Here is a 20332-nt window from a genome sequence, read left to right as displayed (position 1 = left end):
TTCTTTTTATTATCTGAGACTATTAATTATAATATTTGAAAGTTACAGAAGTGAGAGTGACAGATAACATTTAAAATTAGAATAGCAGGTCAAATAGACAGTGAGTGAAGGTGAGAGTGGTAGGTAGAAACTTAGAGCTGGATCACTTGTTTAGTTAATTGCGATTTTCAGTTTATTGGAACAATTAAAATGGAAGTTTGTTCAAATATAACTCAATCCCAAAATTAAGGAATATTTTGCGTGATCAAAATATACAGGAAGAAAAAAAATCTTCAGCAAACGTACATTGATTAATTCATCTTTAATATAATATTAGATTCAATTTGTCTTGTCCGATAGAGTTTCTGTTGATTCTAGATTACCTTTACCTTTAAAAAAGAACTTTCTCCTCCAGCATTGGTAATCCAAAGATTTTTTTTTCCTCTTTTTCACCCACAAACAAGGCACATTGACACTTGGAACATAAAGGGGCACTATCAGGTTGACAAGAAAGTTCTTGCGGTTTTTAATTTTTTTTTTAATTCAGATGAACATATTTCAGTTCAAACAAAAATTTATTGATCAACATAAGCACCATCAGAATAAACACATTTTCACCAAAACAACAAAAAGTGTATTTATGCTAGTAACGTAAAAATCTCACGTTCTGGTGGCCATGAAGTCGCTGAAAATGTTTTTGATATCACGTAAGTTTTTGAAGCACTTCTCATGCAGAAAGATGTCAGGATGCTTGAAAATGTGGTAGTCGGTAGGTGAGAGGTCTGGAAAGTATGGCGGATGAGGCAGAGTTTCGTAGTCTAATTCATTCAACTTCTGCAGGGTCGATTTAGCAACATGCGGTTGGACATTGTTATGGAGGAGAATTGGGCCTTTTCTGTTGATTAATGCTAGGTGCGTGTGTCAAAGTTTCTGATGCATTTCATCAATTTGTTGACAGTACTTCACTGCCAGAATGATCTTGCCTGCATTCAAAAAACTAATGGATGAGACCAGTTGCAGACGACCAAAGAGTCAACATAATCTTCTTTTAGTGCAACTCTGGCTTTGGGAAGTGGTGTGAAGCTTTGTCGATGCTTAACCATTGAGCTGAGCATCGCCGGTTTTCATTAAGAACCCACTTTTTATCGCAAGTCACAATCCGGTCGAGAAACGGGTCGTTCTTGTTGCATAAAAGAATAAAAGATGACACTTCACAACAGCGTTTCTTTTGGCTGTCATTCAATTTGTGAGTCTTTCAAATCTCTCTCAAGTGGTTGGAAATCATCGTATATGTTACGTCTAATTCGGAAGCAAGTTCTCAAACAGCTGTGCGTGGATTGGCTTCAACTAAGCCTCTTAATTGATCGTTGTCAACATCTAATATGCGACCATTATGCTCATCATCTTCAAGATTCTTGACGCCACCACAAAATTTCTTAAACCACCATTGTGATATGCGTTCAGTAGTGATTCCTGGGTCAAACGCTTCATTGATATTGCAAGGTGTTTCAGCAGCTTTTTGGCCTAGCTTGAATTAAAATAAGAAAATTGTGCATAGATGTAGCAACAATATTCCATGCATGGATGAATTGTAAAGGTATGGGATGTTAAGAATACTCTCCTGGACCATAACACCATAAAAGATGCAAGTGATACTCACTGTGGTCCTTTTTGTAATACTCCTTCAGCATAATGTCCAAATGATAAGCAGAGAGGGCCTAGGTCTGTCGTCCATCGTCTTGTACTGAAAGAAATAAAAATTATATTCAAAGAAAAAGAAATAATTAACACCATTTTTATTTCAAACTAGCAAAGGGGCGCCAAGCCTTGCCCGGTCGTAAAATACGCTTAAATATATTTTATTTCATGCAGATTTCGTATTTATTATTACAGAACCAATTTTCTTTATTGAATATTATATTGAACTATATGGTAATGATTAAAAAAAAAAAATGACTAGTGCCATCAGCTAAAATCAAAACCGAAACATTTAACACTCCAGCTATATTCCCTACTATTTGAGCTACTAACAGATAGATAAGAAAGATTTAAAATTAAACCACTTCAAGCTATGAATGAATTTATGCATGCACACAAGTAATAGAAATATGTCAGCAAGTTGAAATAAACATTTTGCATTACAGCTTGCCGACATATTTCTATATGCGTTATTCATCCATCCAAATAAAAATTATATTCATTATAAACCATCCTTTGTGTGTGATTACTATTTTCTGTTAATTTCAGTATTATGCGACCAGTAGTTTAAGAGTTTATCGGTTAAATATTCACAGACAGACACATACAGACATCTGTTTTATTTATATAGATAATCATTATTATATATATATATATATATATATATATATACTACTGTGAATTAGGGGCATTCTAAGTAGTGATATGTTTATTCACATTACATTTAAACTTGTACATGTTAATGCGGTCATAAAAGAAAGGAACGGAAGTCCAAAGGCGAAGAAAGAAGCTATTGGAATAGAAACCTTATCGTAATCTGGGAGGCCTCAACAAGGAAGAGGTGGAATCTTGTTGACTGACAAGTTGATTGGGGATATTTACATAAAGGGGGCACATTCCATCAAAATACTCGAAAAACAAGTACAAGAGTGTGGTAATTGGACAGAGGCTGATGCTTGTTAGATAGTGTGAGCTCTGCTACCTCAACTGTTCCACATTTACTGACTCAAAAATTGTCACTCATTCTTTCAATGTGGCCATACCATCAGAGTCTCCTGCTCTTCACACATATCTTTATACGTTCCAGATTTAACCTTTCTCTAATGTTATTAGAACTAAATCCGTCTTTAAGCTACAACATGGTCGCCTGCAAATCCAGTGTCAGCAAATATTGTCATATGTAATCAAATTTTGTTAATTTCAATATTCTTCATTATTCCAATCTATCAATCTCTTATCCTTGAATGCCATTTAGCCTGGATAAGTGGTGGCTCATTAGTAAAATAAAGAAAAAAACGTAATAATAGTGCAGTAATAATTTAATTTTTCTGAAACTGTTTTCAAGGTTGGTTGTTTTTGTTTTACAGCATATCAACCCTTTTCAGGTTATTTAATGCCGAATCCAAAGATTTTTTAATAGAATATGTTTGTTGTTTTGAAGTCGGTTTCTATTTAACCCATAGTTGGGACCCTAACACGTACCACCACTCCAGGTCAGAGTGGACCTGAAAGCCCGCAAGTTGGGGCCTCACCACTGGATATAGTTTAAGGTCATATCCTGGACCAAAACTGTTTTCAAACATTTTTAAATAAGATTTTTGTTCAAAGCTCACTTCGACAGACAAGAAAAAAATATAGCTTTTTGGAGTGGTGGGAGAGCTTAATTTCTTAAAAAAGAAAAAATTTACTCTACCACTAATCCCAAGTCAAATAGCTTATCATTCGGATTTAGGGTTAGTGGTAGCTTAAGTAATAGTTAACAGCCAACAAATACAAAAACTAAAAGAATATACAACAAATAACTTTTACCAAATGCATTTAATTTTTACCGACTTGTGCGCTTTTAACTTCCTTAAACTGTTTTCAAACATTTTTATTTTTAAATTAGAATTTTGTTCAAAGCTCTCTTCAACAGACAAGAAAAAAAAAAATGATGGCTTTTCAGAGAAGTGGGAGGGGGGAGAAGCCTTATTCCAAAAAAAAAAAAATATAGTAAAAAAAAAAAAAAAAAATTACCCTACCAGTAATTCAAAGTCAGAGGGCTTGTCATTCGGACTTAGGGTTAGTTATGGCTTTTTTCTTCTTTTAATTATTTTGTAAGGAATGGAACCCCACCAACAGTTAAATGATAAGCCGCCAATTTTTTCTTGTGTGACAAAAAAAAAAAAAGAAAAAAAAAAGAGGGATTTCAATGAAATCAGAACGTTAAAAGTATACAGGTCGGAGAAAATTAAATTTGGTAAAAGTTATTTTTTGTACATTTTGTTATTTCCATTACACCACTATCAATTATACTACAAAACTTGTGCCATTCAGTAAATGGCATAACACTGGACAAAAAGAGGATTGTCTTACTTGCTACTGACTATACAATCATACGCCTTGTTTCCCAAAGATTTGCTATCATCTTCGGGATATGTTCCAGACACTGGGGACATCTGAAGGCAACACCGGGAACTGGTATTGTTCATCTGTGGTGGTGGTGGCAGTGGTGATGATGAGGCTACAGTGAAGTATGTTCTACCACCGACAACCTCTGACATAACCTGAAAATAGAAAAAAAAAAGGATGTAAAGAAAAAGTAATTCAATATATAGATGTTGTGCAGCTCCTTTGAGGCTCCCTTACTTTGTAACAAGATTACTTGTGGGAATGTAGACAATGTAATGATACTACTACTACTACTACTACTACTACTACTACTGATGATGATGATGATAATGATGATAATAATACTAATACTAATAATAATACTAATAATAATACTAATACTACTAATACTAATAATACTAATACTACTAGTACTACTAATAATAATAATTGGTTATTCAAATATGGATTGGAATGCAAAAATTATGGATTACAAATTGGAATGCGAAAATCCAGTGTAACTTGACCATTTCGCACACAAGTAAACAACTGGTAATAAGCATGTAATTACAAGGATCTTTGATTTATGCAGCTCACCAAAAAATCAAGGATCGCTCCTGGAAGAAAAATCTCTCGAGCAAAAAGAGAAAAATTACATACAAAATGGCGACAAGAATTTTTTCATAGTAAACCATATTGAATTTATAATTCCTATGAAAATAAACTGTTTTCTTTAAGGAAATGGGGTCTATGCAAGATGCATGTAAAAGATTGTGTGTGTGAGTGTGTGTGTGTGCGCGCACGTGCGTAATTTTACTTTTATACAAGAATAATAAAGAATGATGATACTTCAATATAATAATAATAATAATAATAATAATAAATATTATTATTATTATTATTAAGAATAATGAAGTAAAAAATTATAGAAGCAACAAAAAATTGGGGGTTATTTCAAATGGATGAGGTAAGGTGGTTAACAATGTACTGGTCGCTTTTGGAACTCAAGACTGAGTCTACTTTGACTAGTTGTAATTTATGAAACTATCGTAGTGATACTATGAAATAAAAATTGGATTTTGCTGATGAAATACGGATACATAAAATCTATCTGTAGCCAGATCTTTATTCACTTCACGTTCTCTCAAATCCGTCATCTCTATCTCTCATGGCTTCTCCTGCCACCTCAGCTGTTCTACATCTACTAACCCAAGAACTCTCATCCATTCTTTCAACATAGCTTTACCATCTAAAATCTTCCGCACACATCTCTCTAAACATTTCTCAGATGTAATCTTCGTCTGAGGTCATCAGATCTATGCTTATCTTTACGACTCGTCCGTTGTATCATTCTCATATCATTTCTCTCCATGCAACGCATGTCCTCAACTCTAACTGGCCAGCTCTAACTTCCATACATCATCACACGTCTGATAGATTTTTCCCTTGGTCGACAGTGGTAACACTGTGTTAGTTAGTAATGGCAAAAGCTTCTTGAACTTATTTCAACCACGGCCAACATTTATAATCACACCAGCACCATCTCCTCCCTATGCACTAATGGTAACAAAACTTTTGAACAAACTCAGCAACTTGGAGATCAAAACGTACTTCTTCTATGTGTACGCAATTTAAAGGACTTGGTTGGGCGGTTATTTTGCTTTATGGCATATCAACCCTTTTCGTGTTATTTAATGCAGTAATTTTCTTTTTTAAGTTTCTACGCTTCAAGTTCTTTAGATCTTCAAATATTTATTTATGGTGTTTGGCTTGGTTGTTTTGTAGAGGAAATTTTTTTTTTTTTTTTAATTTTTTATTTTGCAGAGCATAATTGAGTTTTGCAAAATGAAATAAAAAAAAAGAATGATAACATTAATGTTTGTTGCATTTTAGGTCAGGACACCAATATCTAAACACAACCTGATCTGGTAACACTCATGATTGGATGCATTCAATTGGTGGCTCTGTACCAATATTTAAGAGGCACATATGTAAAAATAAGATTAATATCGGGAATTTCTACATAAGGTTAGAATTAAGTAAAACAAGCGAAGCATGTAGGGTCTCCCGTGAGTGCACTAAGTTCAGCATTTCCCCCCCCCCCAATCCTATTTAGCCCCAAAAGTCTCCAGAGGACGTCAAATCCTGGTGAAAATGAGCAAACGGTGCAGTTTTAGGCCTTAACATATGTAAATTTGAGTTCTACACCATGCAAAAAAAGAAATGACTAAGTTCACCATTTGCGCCCCCCCCCTCATTTACCCCCAAACCTCCTCAAGGCCTTAATATATTTAAATTTGAGTTCAGCACCATGCGAAACTGCTAAATAGACATACACAGAAAATTTTGGACAAATATGATAAAATAGTCCCCAAAATGGAGTGTTTTTATTAGTCCTAAAAGAGCCCCTGGGGCACACCTAAGAGTTATTGCAAAGTATAGATAAATAAGATTATACAGAAATCAGTAACAACTTTTCAGAAAGTTTTATAAAAATCCAAGGCATCAATTTTTTTTTAATAAGCACAAAATGTCAATTTTAGCTATTTTAATCCGAAAGGCACTCCTAGGGGGGCAATCGGAGTTTTTCCGGAAAATCCATTCTGTTACGTTTTTACTCATATCATGTTTAATGTTTGTGCAAAATTTTTAAAAATTCCAAGGCATAGTTATTTAGAAAAGTGTGGACAGACGTACGGACAAGGGTGAATTTACAAGTGCACCCTCCTTTTGTCGGGAGACCAAAGAAGTGGAAAATTCCACTCAGAAGTCAAGTTAGAAGTTATGTGACGTCATGGAGAAGTAGTCTGAAATAAAGATTTTGCAAAGATTAGAAAAAAATTTGCCTATTCCTGCCTTTGAGCCGAGCGTGTTCAGATGCTCTTTTCAAAGTTTTATCTTTGCCTGCATTAACCTGGGGGCGTAAAAATAACACAGCAAAAAACACGAGATACCGAGTCGTTGCCATTCTTTCTTTTATGTTTGCTGATATTATTGCTACCAGAAAAAAGATGAATATGACTGATGAAGATGTCAGGAAAAGAAGAGCAAACTTATTTCCGATAATATTAAAGACTACTAAAAATTATCAATGAACGAAGTATAAGCTTTAACACATTTAACAACTTACAGATTAAATAGTGATGAAGAGGCTGCTGGAGGTGTGATGATTTAAAGTCTGTGTCACAAGACTCACTTTTGCTTATCTCTCAAACTGTTATGGCAAACATGCTCTTGTCAAAAATGATAACTCTCCATTCTTCAGTCCAAAGGAAATAACCTTTTTTTATCTTTAAGTTGATACATAACGCAAGCAACCGTTTCTGATACTGTTACTGTTAAGAGAGTAAGATTTCTACATAGAACTCACAAAGATCGTGCCTCAAGATTGCCAGGTCTGCATGTAGTACATCTCGTTGGCCTCAGCTACTCATTTAATTGCAGGATTTCAGGCTTTACCTTAGACACAGAGAGTAGCAAAGTGGTTGCATATGAAGTCAGGGAAGGTTCGCCCCAAAGCATGCAAAAGAATGGTGCAAAAAGCGACACTGGCACTTTCGTTCCATAGATTTACAGTTCTGCACCAGAGGTAAAGATGAACAAAGAATGATACTGATGGCAACTCCTCCTGGATTTACACCAGAGCCTCTATCATCAGGACATAATGACTGGCAGAGCATTACCGCTGTCAACCAAGGGAAGAGTTTATCAAGCATGTATACCAGGTATAGAAGTTAAACCTGACCAGTGAGTGCTAAGTTATCGACAGAGAGATAATAAACATTTAAAATTAAACCACTTCAACTATGAATGAAGTTGTGCATGCACACAAGTAATAGAAATATGTCAGCAAGTACTGCAGAGATAAAAATAACTGTCTTCTACAAGAAAAATGTTTGACCAAGAATTCAGGAACAGTATACCCAGGAGATACTCCGGAACTTGTCTTCAGAGAGAGGTGTCTACGATTGGAATACCCGGTTGATGGTGGCTACGATTATCATTATAAACACCACTGTTCATCTACTGACATGCGTGCTAGAAAATTTTTTGAACTTAAACTTGTGACAGCATTTGTTGTGGGTCAGTTGAGTAAATTCATCCTGAACGAAAGCAGACTAGTAAGGGAGACCAAGAGCAGTTCTTTTTGATGAATAAAATGATGGACAATCCATGGGGATCGTAGAACACCCCCAACCCTTTGTTACAGTTCTACAGCAAAGTCTTAATTATCTTTTGTTCTTTGTTTTCCTACAAAGAATGCTGTTTTGAATAAATAATTGTGAAACAGAAGGCTTCATTAAACGACTCGTTACAATCAGGAATCCGGCCCTGTCGGTGGGGCATTAGAATACGCCAGAGGGTAAAAGTCCCTCAATGGGGGTCCTGGATATGACCTTAAACTATATCCAGTGGTGAGGGCCCCAGCTTGTGGGCTTTGGGGAGTGTGGAGCCACCCTTTAATTACCATTGCTCCCAGGCCCACTCTGACTCGGAGTGGTAGTACCTGTTAGGGTCCCAACTATGGGTTGAATAGAAACCGACGTGAAAACAGCAAATATATTCTATTAAAAAAAAAATTTTCTTCAAAATCTTTGGATTCGGCATTAAATAACCCAAAAAGGGTTGATATGCCGTAAATCAAAAACAACAAACCAACCAACCAACAATCAGGAATCCATTTTCGCTTTAAATTGTAGAACAATAATAAATTAATTTATTTTTTACTGCAACTTTTTTTTTTTTATATACAAAATAACAATTATTAATTAAGAGCACAAGAAGATGAAGTAGAAGCTATACTCTACTTTAACATGAGTCAAGAAAAAAATTTAAAAATTGAACAAACTTAAAAGCCGTACTGAGTGCGGCACTTACAATCCATTCTACTTCGATTTAATTCGAAATTTCATAAACTGTGACATTTTTTAGAAATTAATAATACAACATATAGTAATAATAACAAACAATGAATGTAACTGTCGAGATAAAAATGACTGTCCTCTACAAGAAAAATATTTGATAAAGAGTATATTATATTTAGGAACAGTACATCCAGTCTAAGAAGATTTTGGTGGAACAAGTATTGATTTTAGAACCAAATACAAAAACCATAAAATATCTTTCAGCAATCTAGAACCAAATTACAACCCACAGGCCATATTCGGCCCACCAAAGTTTTTAATTCGGCCTGAGGAGCTTTTATGGAAAGCGTAAAAATATTAAGGAATAATTTTTTAAATTGGAAATGTGTGAAAATAGTGTGGAGGTTTTCCTTTTGTTCAGAAAATGATTAAAAGAATGAGGGTGGGGAAAACCAGTTTCGGTAAAAAAAAAAAAACAATGAGAAAAACAATATAAAACACATCCAGGTCATTTTTTTTATTTTTTTGCATTTTGGCCAGCATAGCAAAAAACATTTCAGCAATATGCCCCCCCCCCACATTTTGTATGGATCTTTTTTATAATAAGGTGTGTGTGTGTGTGTGTGTGTGTGTGTGTGTGTGTGTGTGTGTGTGTGAAATGGCACACACCCTATTCAGGTTTAATCTGCACCCTCCGAAGGAGGAAGTTCAATGGGAGTATGAAATTCACAAGCGGTCCCCAGTCTCATGTACATCCCCGTTATGGGAGATAACAATGTTAGGTTTTTGCAACTCTTGCAGGAAGGTGTTGACGTACTCCGACATACAGCGTCTGGAATTCCCAAATTGGTCACCGATTTTAGTAATGACCAGACTCAATGTTGTTTAACTTCGGTGATCTGATGGAAACCAGTGTGTCAACAGGATTATGGCATATATATATATATATATATATATATATATATATATATATATATATCAAAATTTGATATAAAGCACTTATTTAAAGTAAACTGGACATAACTTTTGCCCGTTTTAAATAGGTTAAAAAGTCTAGCAAATATATACATACTAGCAGTTTAGCTCAGCATTGCTCGGGCCCTATGTACTGTTCATAACCTTATGTGCATATACATTTATATTAAAAAGTTTGACTCATGTTCAGATAACCTACTTCTAAAATTTCAAGTGTTTAGACCCAAAATTGGCGGAGGAGTTTGATAGAGTTTTCAAAGGTCAAATCATTGAACTTTGACAGCCAAATTTCTGGACGAAAGCTTATTAAAAAGATTTTCCCAAATCTCAATATCCCTTATGTCAAATCACGAGTCTTTAGACCAAAAATTGACAGAGTACTTTGGTAGGGAAATCTACACACACACACACACACACACACATTTTCACTTTTATGGATATATAGATAGATAAATGTACATTTGATGGCGACCTAGTTCTGTTGACAGGAAAATTAAGTTACAAATAGCAGTTGAGCTGGGTGCAGGTGGACGATGTCATCACATACAAATTTTACAAGAAGTAAGGTTGTTTTACCGCAGAAAAGGTAAAGGAACCACTACACACCATGTGTGCTTGTTTTACAAGTACTTCTACAAAATGTGCTCCGACGAACTTACTTCAATTGTACCCTCCCTTTAAATAAATACTCTGGACCAACCTTACTAACAGCAAAACCCCATCCTTTTTGGTATCCTTATGGGTTACAAAAACGTGGAAGGTTCTATTTATAGACAGGGGCAATAAGAACTAACCAATCAGATGGAACCCCACTGCTACCAACCAACCAATCAGAAATCGGAATCACTCCATAAAATATGCTGAATCTTAGAATTCCTGCACATAACTTTTCGTCTTCACACAAAAAGGAACTCTGCTGTTCGTCTTTGTCTGCAGGCTTTTACAATTCAATACTTCTTCGGATTGCCTACCTACCAGAAAATCTTCATCTTCGTCTACAAGGTTTTACAATTCAAAGCTTTTTGGGATTAATACCGCCATTTTGTTGAGAACAATATTTCTATTCTCTTCTAAAATGGCTTATAACTAAAAAAAAAATAAATAAATAAAAGTAAGAAGAAATAACTTGCAAAGGTGCTCAGTTGCTGGAAAACTTTCCACTCTAATGAAATTCTTGCCCTGCTTCCTGTACCAACATGCAAAAATTTAAATTTAATATGAACAAAGATCTTGTTGCACAACGCCCCAGTTAGGGCGCCTAGTCTTATGTTTTAATGGCAACTATTTGCTTGGGGTGAACAAAATAAAAAAAAAGACAATAAATAAAAGACAAAAACACGCACACACACACACACGCACACACACACACACACACACACACACACACACACACACACACACACACAAAAGGCTTATAGAATGCAGAAATGGATGGCAAATATTTTCTATGATTACATGACTCCCTACAATACGGCCTCCTCGCTCCCCCAGATCTCAATCATTTGCACTACTATGCATAATGCATAAAGATGTGATTCAGTTAAATATACACATGCACAGCAACATTTTTGTTGAAAAACATGTTGTTACTGTTAAGAGACTATAATTTTTCAGAAACATCTATAATATGAATCTCACCTATTTGTTTAAACGTATAAATGTATGTATGGATGTTTGTATGTCTCGCAAAAATTTTTGACAGAGGTAACGGATTTTCACGAGATCGGTATCATTTTGAAGCACGACACTTCGGATGATAAATATAAAAAAATGGACTAAAAACATAATCTCCTTCACCCTCAACTGGGCACTTATCTACAGGGAGTGGTCGCTTTTTTTAATAATATTTTCAAAAGTCATCCCCTCTTTTCGATTGACTAGCCTTAATTTAAACCTTCGCCACTTCTGGTTTGGCGATGAACGCAACAGCAAAGAGGTCACTTTTTTTTTCACATTTTTATCCTCCTTCGCAGTACGGGTTCGAGCCTGCCTGCCTACTAGCACACACCTCCAAACACCCGGGCAACGCTGGGCACTCAGGCTAGTTTAATATAAAGTAACAGAAGACCAAGTTTATTGTTTATGGTTAGTTAATCTAGCCTTGAAACAATATAATTCTTCAGTAAAGAACTACAAGGAACGTTTCAAAAGTAATGTCTCCTATTTTTTAATTCGGTCCAAGTGGATCAGAGGAGATTGAAAATTTCATTGTTATGTTGACTGAACTTATGCATTCATGACCTGAAAGTTTCATCTTGCTGTTGCAGATATTGACGGTATGAAACGCTAAGAGAGCAACCCCTGTCAAGTTTTTTCCTTAGTAAAGAACTATATTGGGAGCACAAAAAACTTGTTTCAAGACTAAATTAACTAATCACAAACAATCAGATTCCTATACCCGGTGAACCAAGTGCAAAAGAAATACAAACAGTGGCACTTAAAGGGACGGTTAGAATTTAAAAGAAAAGATCTCTCGGTTGGAGTAACTAAACTAATGGGAGAATGTTTGGCATCCGGTAGAATGCCCCATCCCCAGGAAAAACAAAGTGATAAAAAAATTTTAAAAAAGAAAACGGAAAGCCGTGTCAGGTTGCATTTATTATGGCCTGGTAAACTATACTTTTCGTAAGGCAATTATTTTGTAGAGGGCACAATTCAGTACTACAGTCATTATTTGTACGTTGACTAAGTTGCTGCTGAAATCTTACCTTCATCACGGACTCTAGAATGGGTTAGAGGTAGCATCGGCTGTGACCACATGACCAGACATCCTTTATTGCTCAGCAAATATTTTTTCTTTGAGCAATATAGATAATTCACGGAGCTATAATTATGCGGTGGCAAATTATCTTATTTGGGATTGTCTTTCTTTTTTCTTTTCTTTTTATTTATTCAACTGAATCCAGTCTTTACGCACGCAGTTACATGAACAGCAATTATGGCAGTCGGCAACGTATTCAACCATTCAGTTTTGAAGGAAGGGAGATTTACCAACAAATGAAAATGATTATTATTTACTCACTAGTAGTAGTCACTTAGGCCATCATCAAAGATTTCTCTTTGTGAACAACTTGTGGTGTTATCTGGCGTCTGAGTGACAACAAGTCTCCCCAAATATCCAGTACTCACCACCTCTTTCAATAATCTTTGCAGTTGAATTTGCATTATCGCAACAGCAGCTTGCCATTGATATCTCGACGGCAGTGATCATTGGTCCTCACTGGAATTATTATGATTATTATTATGATTATTATTATTATGATTATGATGATTATTATGATTATGATGATTATTATGATTATTATTATTAGCATTATTATTATTATTATAGAACCAGCATGACTATCTGGAATTGTTCGAGTGCATGGTAAACAAAATAGAAGAGTATGCAACATTTATTACGGTTAGTTAAAGTGCAGTATTTATTTATTTATTTTTCATTTTCGGGACAATTCTAGTACGGGAGAGGGGAGACAATCCAAAATGTAATGATTTTCCAAATCCAACTTTTTGGGTTATTACAAAACAAGTTATTGTAACGAAATAACACAATAGAAAACATTACTTACCGAAATATTTATTGCAATTAGTTTTTTTTTTTTTTAATTCATTATATGAGCAAAAGTATTTCAAAATAAATAATTTTTTAATTAATAAATAAGTTGTAACATTCCATATTTCAAAATAATTTTAATATAATTTTTCAAAACGTATAAATAAAGTATAATATTCAGCTTAAACTATTATAGAATAGTTGGAATATATTTTCCTATATAACTTTAAGAAAATATAATTATTCATATATAAAATGTAAAAGTCAAATAAGATAAAAAAAAATTACCTGATAATATAAAGTAATTAAGGGTAAATATTAATTAAAGCAGAAAATAATATTGAAAACCAAAAACACAGCCGATAAGGTAAAAATATAAAATAAAAAATAAAATGAAATCTCCTAACGATCCTCAGAGAACAGCAGAAAATCAACCAAAAAAAATAAGATAAAGGAATAAAGACGAATTAATAATACAAGTATAAGTAATTCAGGCTAAATATTAATATATAAAAAAAATGATATCGAATAACAACACACCTCCGATATTAATTATGTATCTGGAACAGGTAAATTAATTTTCAATTTCTGCAAACCTACTTCATCTATAATAAAACCTGCCGTGCCCATTTGAAAGTCAAAAAGTCAAACACACGCCTGATGAAGGGAAGACATCCCGAAATATATCATCATGGACACACCACCAGTAAGAACATCCTACACGTAAAATATTATATATATATATATATATATATATATATATATATATATACACACATGAATTGGATAAATAAAAATGAAACTAGATAACTGGTTCAACCATTATATATTAAGTTGCGTCAGTTTGACTCTATCCGCCACACCTTTGCATTGTTCTACCTTCTATTGACTTAAATTTCTTCTTATATATATACATTAAACAAGATTTCAAGCAAACTGCCTTAACCTATTACATTAGAATAAGTTAAAATATTAGCTGTTACTTTTTTTTCAATAACTTTATTTGCAGAAGTTAAATTATGAATGTTGTTTTGTTTTTGTTTTTTGTTTTTTTTTTAAATACATTTCTTTAATAAGATAAGTCTTCAAAATTGTAACAGACATTTTAGAATATTTTGAAGAACTTATTTTTCCTACAAGAACTCTTCTGAAAATGAAAACACAAAAATACTTCCGGTTCGTTAGAGTGCAGGAGTGCCCATTTTTCTTTTACTCCTTTTTTCTCTTTCTCTCTCACAACTAAAAAAATATTGTTAACGAATTACAACATAATAAAATTAAAAACTACTCTAAATGTCGACCACCCTGACTAATTCTGCTTCTTTTTACCCCCTTCCCAAGATTGAATATTTAAAAGAAAATATGCCTATATTTTGTCAGTGGCAATATCACAAAAGGATAAGTCAACTTTGTGGGCGTGTCTTTGGTTTTATTTGATTTTTTTTTTTTTACTATAAGTTGAGCACACAGGGACACAACATTCTTTTATATACTATATAGAATAGTATTTACCTGGTGTTTCCCGATAGTGTGCTTTTCTTTATTCAGAGCTTCCCTTCATTGCTTGGAGCAAAAGTGTAACATGTCTCTATTAAAACTTCTATTTCTCTATCTTTTTTTTTCTTTCCCACTTACTCGTTCTCCTCTCTCTTTTTCTACTACTCTCTTTTTCCTCCGTTCAGCCTATTCCTCACTGTGGACATATGCACACATAGACTACTCGTTCTTATAGCTTTCTCAAGGAATAACTTGACATAAGGAAACTAACTCCTTGGTTAAAAAATCAGAGTTATTTTCCTTTAGTTAGTACATAAATTAATCTTCTTTTTTTTTTTTTTACGAAATTTTAGATATTATTTATCAGGGCCAATGCCGATCAAGAAAATGCCAACTTTGTTGCTATAAATAACTTCTTTTTTTTTTTTACATAGGCATCACCACATTATCAAGGCCAAGAGGCCACTCAAGGATAAGGGTTAAAGAGTGTACAGTAGAAATTGGACAATATAGTAATCATTAGTAATGAAAATTTGGTAAATTTGATAACTTATATGGAACGGCTCATCAAGAACTTATTTACGTTAGACTTGAAGACAACCATATTGTAGTCAGCTAGAAAGCAGGAAAACGGAAGACAATTCCACAGGCGTGCAGTTCTAAGAAAGAAGCTTTGTTCATGGAATCTACGTTTAGGTTTAGGCACAGATAAAGAGTGGGGGAAATTATTGATAGTGTTTACAGCTAGACAAGTGTTTCTTGTGAAAGTTTGGTGAGGGGGGATCATAAATTGAAGCTCAGTCGAACACTTTCCATGAAAATAACGATACATCAGAGACAAACTCGCAACATCTCTTCTGTGAGATAGAGGTTGCAAGGAAGAGAAAAGGACATCTCCTACGAGGCTACGAAGTCTATTTTGAACTCTATCAAGGCAGGACAAGTCCTTTCTAGCAGCTCCTGCCCAGATGTGGCAACAGTATCCCATCCTTGGACGTACCTGGCTCTTATATAGATAGAGAATTGCATCAGCAGTGAGATATCTACTGGATCGATAGAAAGATCCCACCATTTTTCCAGCGGCCTTGGCAACAGATTTGATGTACGTGTTCCATTTAAGATCAGGAGTAACGGTCAAGCCCAGAAGCTTGTCAAAACTTGAGGCCTCCTGAAGACGAGAGCCATTCATTTCAATTGATGCCAGATGGGGATCAGAATGTTGATGATGTGAAGAGAGAAGCTTGGTTTTAGATGGATTAAAAGTAACCAGCCACTCCTTTCCCCATTGTACTACATGCTCAAGATCAGAGGAGAGAGAATTGGAGAGAACTTGGTCGTTTACTGTCTTAGATGTGCTACCATAAATGGTAGTGTCGTCAGCATAAATGTCTACAAATGATGTAAGGATGTGATTTGGAAGATCATTAATGTAGATCAGGAAAAGAGTTGGGCCCAGGATGGACCCCTGAGGGACACCGGCATTAATACTCATGATTCAATCTACCTTCGATGAATGCTGTTGCTTATGTTGAATTTGGATGACACAATTAATGACACATACACACCACATGCATACAGGATCCTGCATTTTTTGAAAAATAAAACAAACAGCACAACTACGTTACAACAGTGCAATTTTGAATTTTTGAGATGAGATGTGAACGTTTGTATTTTTCCGGTTACTCGGACAACTATCCTCATCTTGTGTGTTATTAGCACGTTTCGGTCGTTGTATCCTACGACCTTCCTCAGGTGTTACATTTATGTTTCCTTTTCTCTACTAACCCCTCTTTTCCTTAGTAGAGCATCCCAATTATAGTGTTAAAAAAGCTTCAACCAGAACTTGCTCCCATACTTACGAAACTATCTAAGCGCTGCCTTAAGGAGAAGTGCTTTCCGACCCCCTGGAAGACCTCATCAGTTTGCCCTGTATTTAAGAATTCAGGTGATAAGTCCTCTCCCGCTCAGTACAGACCAATAAGTCTCCTGTGTGTTATGAGTAAGTTGCTGGAATCCATATTAAATAGAGAAATAGTCAAACACCTCAGCAGGAATAACCTTCTTAGTGACGCACTATATGGTTTCCGCTCTGCAAGATCTACCGCAGATGTGCTGACGGTTATATCCCACAGGATTAGTGAATCTCTTGACAAAGGCTTCCTTTCTAGGGCAATTGCTCTTGACATATCAAAGGCCTTCGACAAGGTATGGCATAAGGGTCTACTTCACAAGATTTCCAGCTACGGTATAACTGGAAATGTTTTCTCAATCATTAAATCATTTCTCTCCGATAGGCTCATAAGAGTAGTGGTAGATGGACAAAAATCGGAGGCCTGCAATATAAATGCTGGAGTCCCTCAGGGGTCAATCCTGGGCCCAACTCTCTTCCTGATCTACATCAATGACCTCCCTAAACACATACTTAAATCATTCGTTGACATCTATGCTGATGACACGACCATCTACGGCAACACATCAAAGGCTGTAAATGACGAAGTTCTCTCTGATTCTCTCTCCTCTGATCTCGAGCACGTGGTTCAGTGGGGGAAGATGTGGCTGGTTACCTTTAATGCATCCAAAACCAAACTCCTATCCTTACATCATCAACGCTTTGATCCCCAGCTGGCATCAATTGTGATGGATGGCTCTCGTCTGGGTGAGGCCCCGTGTTTTGACAAGCTTCTGGGTTTGACCTTTACTCCTGATCTGAAATGGAACACGTACATCAAGTCTGTTGCCAAGGTCGCTGGGAAGATGGTGGGATCCTTCTACCGCTCCAGAAGATATCTCACTACTGATGCAATTCTCTATCTATATAAAAGCCAAGTACGTCCAAGGATGGAATACTGTTGCCATATCTGGGCAGGAGCTGCCAAAAACAGTCTATCATGCCTTGACAGAGTACAAAATAGACTTCGTGGTTTAGTGGGGGATGCCCTTTTCTCTACCCTGCAACCCCTCTCCCACAGAAGAGACGTTGCGAGCCTATCCTTGTTTTATCGTTATTTTCATGGCAGGTGCTCGTCTGAACTCCAATCCCTGGTCCCCCCTCGCCAATCTTTCACGAAAAACACCCGTCTAGCTGAATCCACTGTGAAAAATTTCCCCCACTCTTTATCTGTGCCTAAATCAAAACACGGATTCCATGAACAAAGCTTCTTTCTTAGAACTGCATGCCTGTGGAACTCTGTTCCGTCTGCCTGCTTCCCTTCGGACTACAACTTGGATGTCTTCAAGTCCAATGTTCACAAATTCCTAATGAACCGCCCCCTTAAGTAAACACTTCATCAAATCTCCACACTAACGTAATGTACTTGCAATAACCTTTATCCCTGAGTGGCTTCCGGGCCTTGATAAGTGGTGATCACTGTGTAAAAAAAAAAAAAAGAAAAGGAAACATGGATTTAACACTGAAGAAAGGCCGTAGGTTATGACAACCGAAATGTTGTGCTAATAACACCCAAGATGCGAATAATTGTCCGAGTAACCAAACAATATATATGCTAAAACAGTATACTACGTTTATTACATATACTAATATGTAATAGTCACACCTATTTATTATTTTATTGTTTTTGTTTTTTTTATAATGAAGGTTAGGTGTATATGAATAACTGATTTTAGATGTATTTCTATCGAATATAGATTTTGGTGGATCAATAACACACACACGCACACACACACACATTATATTATATTATTAATAGGCCGATTCCGATATTTTTCCTTGATTCCGATATACTTACGGATTCCACACAAAATTCCCGATCCCAATACAATTATAGATTCCATTTCTTTATAAAATCTCTAAATAAATTTCTAAATTTTCACTATAAAATTCTTATTTTGTCCCGATTAATGTAAAAACACATGTCAAATGTGCAGATATTTTCTCTAGCACAAAAAACACATATGTGAGGGGGGGGGATCTATAGATTTTAGTTATACTGAAATTTAAATCAATAAATATTTTATTACTATAAGCAGTGGAATATTTTTTTTTTTTTTTTAAACGAACTTCAAATAAAAAAATACAATTAAGGAATCGTTTTTTGGGCATCGGAAAATAGGCATAAATTTTTCCGATAATTCAAGAAGTTCCGATTTTTCTGATTAATTGTGCGAGCACTTTATATATATATATATATATATATATATATATATATATATATATATATAATAAAATGCTAATTTTTTTATTCTTTTCTGATGAGAAGCATTTAGCTTTGAAATGCCATGGCCTAAAGAGGTTCTGCTCCTATTTCCAATGAGGAAGTGTCATGGGACTATCGAATCCTCTAGTTGCTTGTAAATCCCTGACGTTAGATTTTTGCAGTTCTTGCAGGGAGAGGTCAACATTCTCCTACATACAGTGCCTAGTATTCTCAAATGGTCACGCATCTAGTACTGACTATGCTTAACGTTGCTAAACTATGGTGAGAATCGGTGTGCTAAATTGATTATGCCTTATATGGATTCAACAAAGGAAAATCAGAAAAAGCACTTTAGAAAACGTAAACTACAAATTAAAACAAAAATAATACATGAATTACTGGGTCAACACAGCAACTACAATTACAAGTTTTGGGGGGATTTCCAAGGAGGATACAACTTCATTTCATGTCCCTTGCATCCGATGCACAAAATGAGGAGAAACACCAGCTTCTACGCATTCATCAAGGAGAACATATTAACACCACTATGGAGTTAGCGGAAATATCATCTGACATATCTGTGAAAAATTGTAAGAGTAAATCCAGAAAAAAAAAATCGCAGTATAAACCTGTCACTAATCTTGATAAATGTAGTTTAGTTATACAAAACAAAATAACATAAGTTTGAATCTGCAGAATCCAAAGGACCCATAGTAATATCAAATAGGAGCAGATTGCTGCATTTGACCGATTGTTTGTTGCAACATGTTCTCTGACACCATTGCACAAAATGAGGAGAAACATTAACTTTAGAGGAGGAGAAAGTAGATTGTTGGTTTACTTTTGCCAACTTTATAACTCTCGCCTTCTTTATCTTATCCTTTAATCTTCACATTCAATAAGCTATGTTTCTGACAAAGGAGAAAGAACAGCTATTTTTTGGTTGGACTCTATCTATTCAGCACTTATCATTGGCTAATTTTTTACCTTAGTGTAGAATTTTTTTAGCTTCTTACATCAAGTAGCTTCATACCTTGTCTGGCGCGATTTTCATTTAAAAACAAAATGCCTAAAGTGCACTTGAAGGATCCTTGTGACCAGATCAAACTATCTGTTTTGGTCTCTCAAGCATTACCTCCTCCTTTAGACAAAATGTTTAATTTATTGCCAATAGACTGAATTTCTCTCACCGGAGAGTGTCGAAGATGGCAAATTTGGACCCCATCAAGAATGTTCACTCT

General features: G+C 35.2%; 1 protein-coding gene across 2 annotated transcripts in view; it reads right to left on the bottom strand.

The window, feature by feature from the left end:
* Positions 1-20332, bottom strand: part of LOC145245875 (actin maturation protease-like) — a 94115-nt gene that overhangs the window by 14547 nt on the left and 59236 nt on the right. Inside the window, exons 1-3 of one of the 2 annotated variants that reach the window (XM_080107589.1) lie at positions 12596-12727; positions 4033-4223; positions 1640-1723 (exon numbers count right to left, since the gene is read on the bottom strand). In XM_080107589.1, coding sequence (XP_079963715.1) covers positions 1640-1723; positions 4033-4223; positions 12596-12601 — 281 coding nt within the window. In that variant the 5' untranslated portion in view covers positions 12602-12727. Of the gene's footprint in view, positions 1-1639; positions 1724-4032; positions 4224-12595; positions 12728-20332 lie in introns of those variants that run through there. The other variant, XM_080107590.1, reaches the window with a different exon arrangement.

This window comes from Euprymna scolopes, chromosome 23, assembly GCF_053919585.1.
Source record: "Euprymna scolopes isolate OS-2025 chromosome 23, ASM5391958v1, whole genome shotgun sequence".
NCBI classification, from domain to species: Eukaryota; Metazoa; Mollusca; class Cephalopoda; order Sepiida; family Sepiolidae; genus Euprymna; species Euprymna scolopes.
Note: the sequence above shows the minus strand (reverse complement) of the source record. Positions and strands in the feature narration are given on the sequence as shown.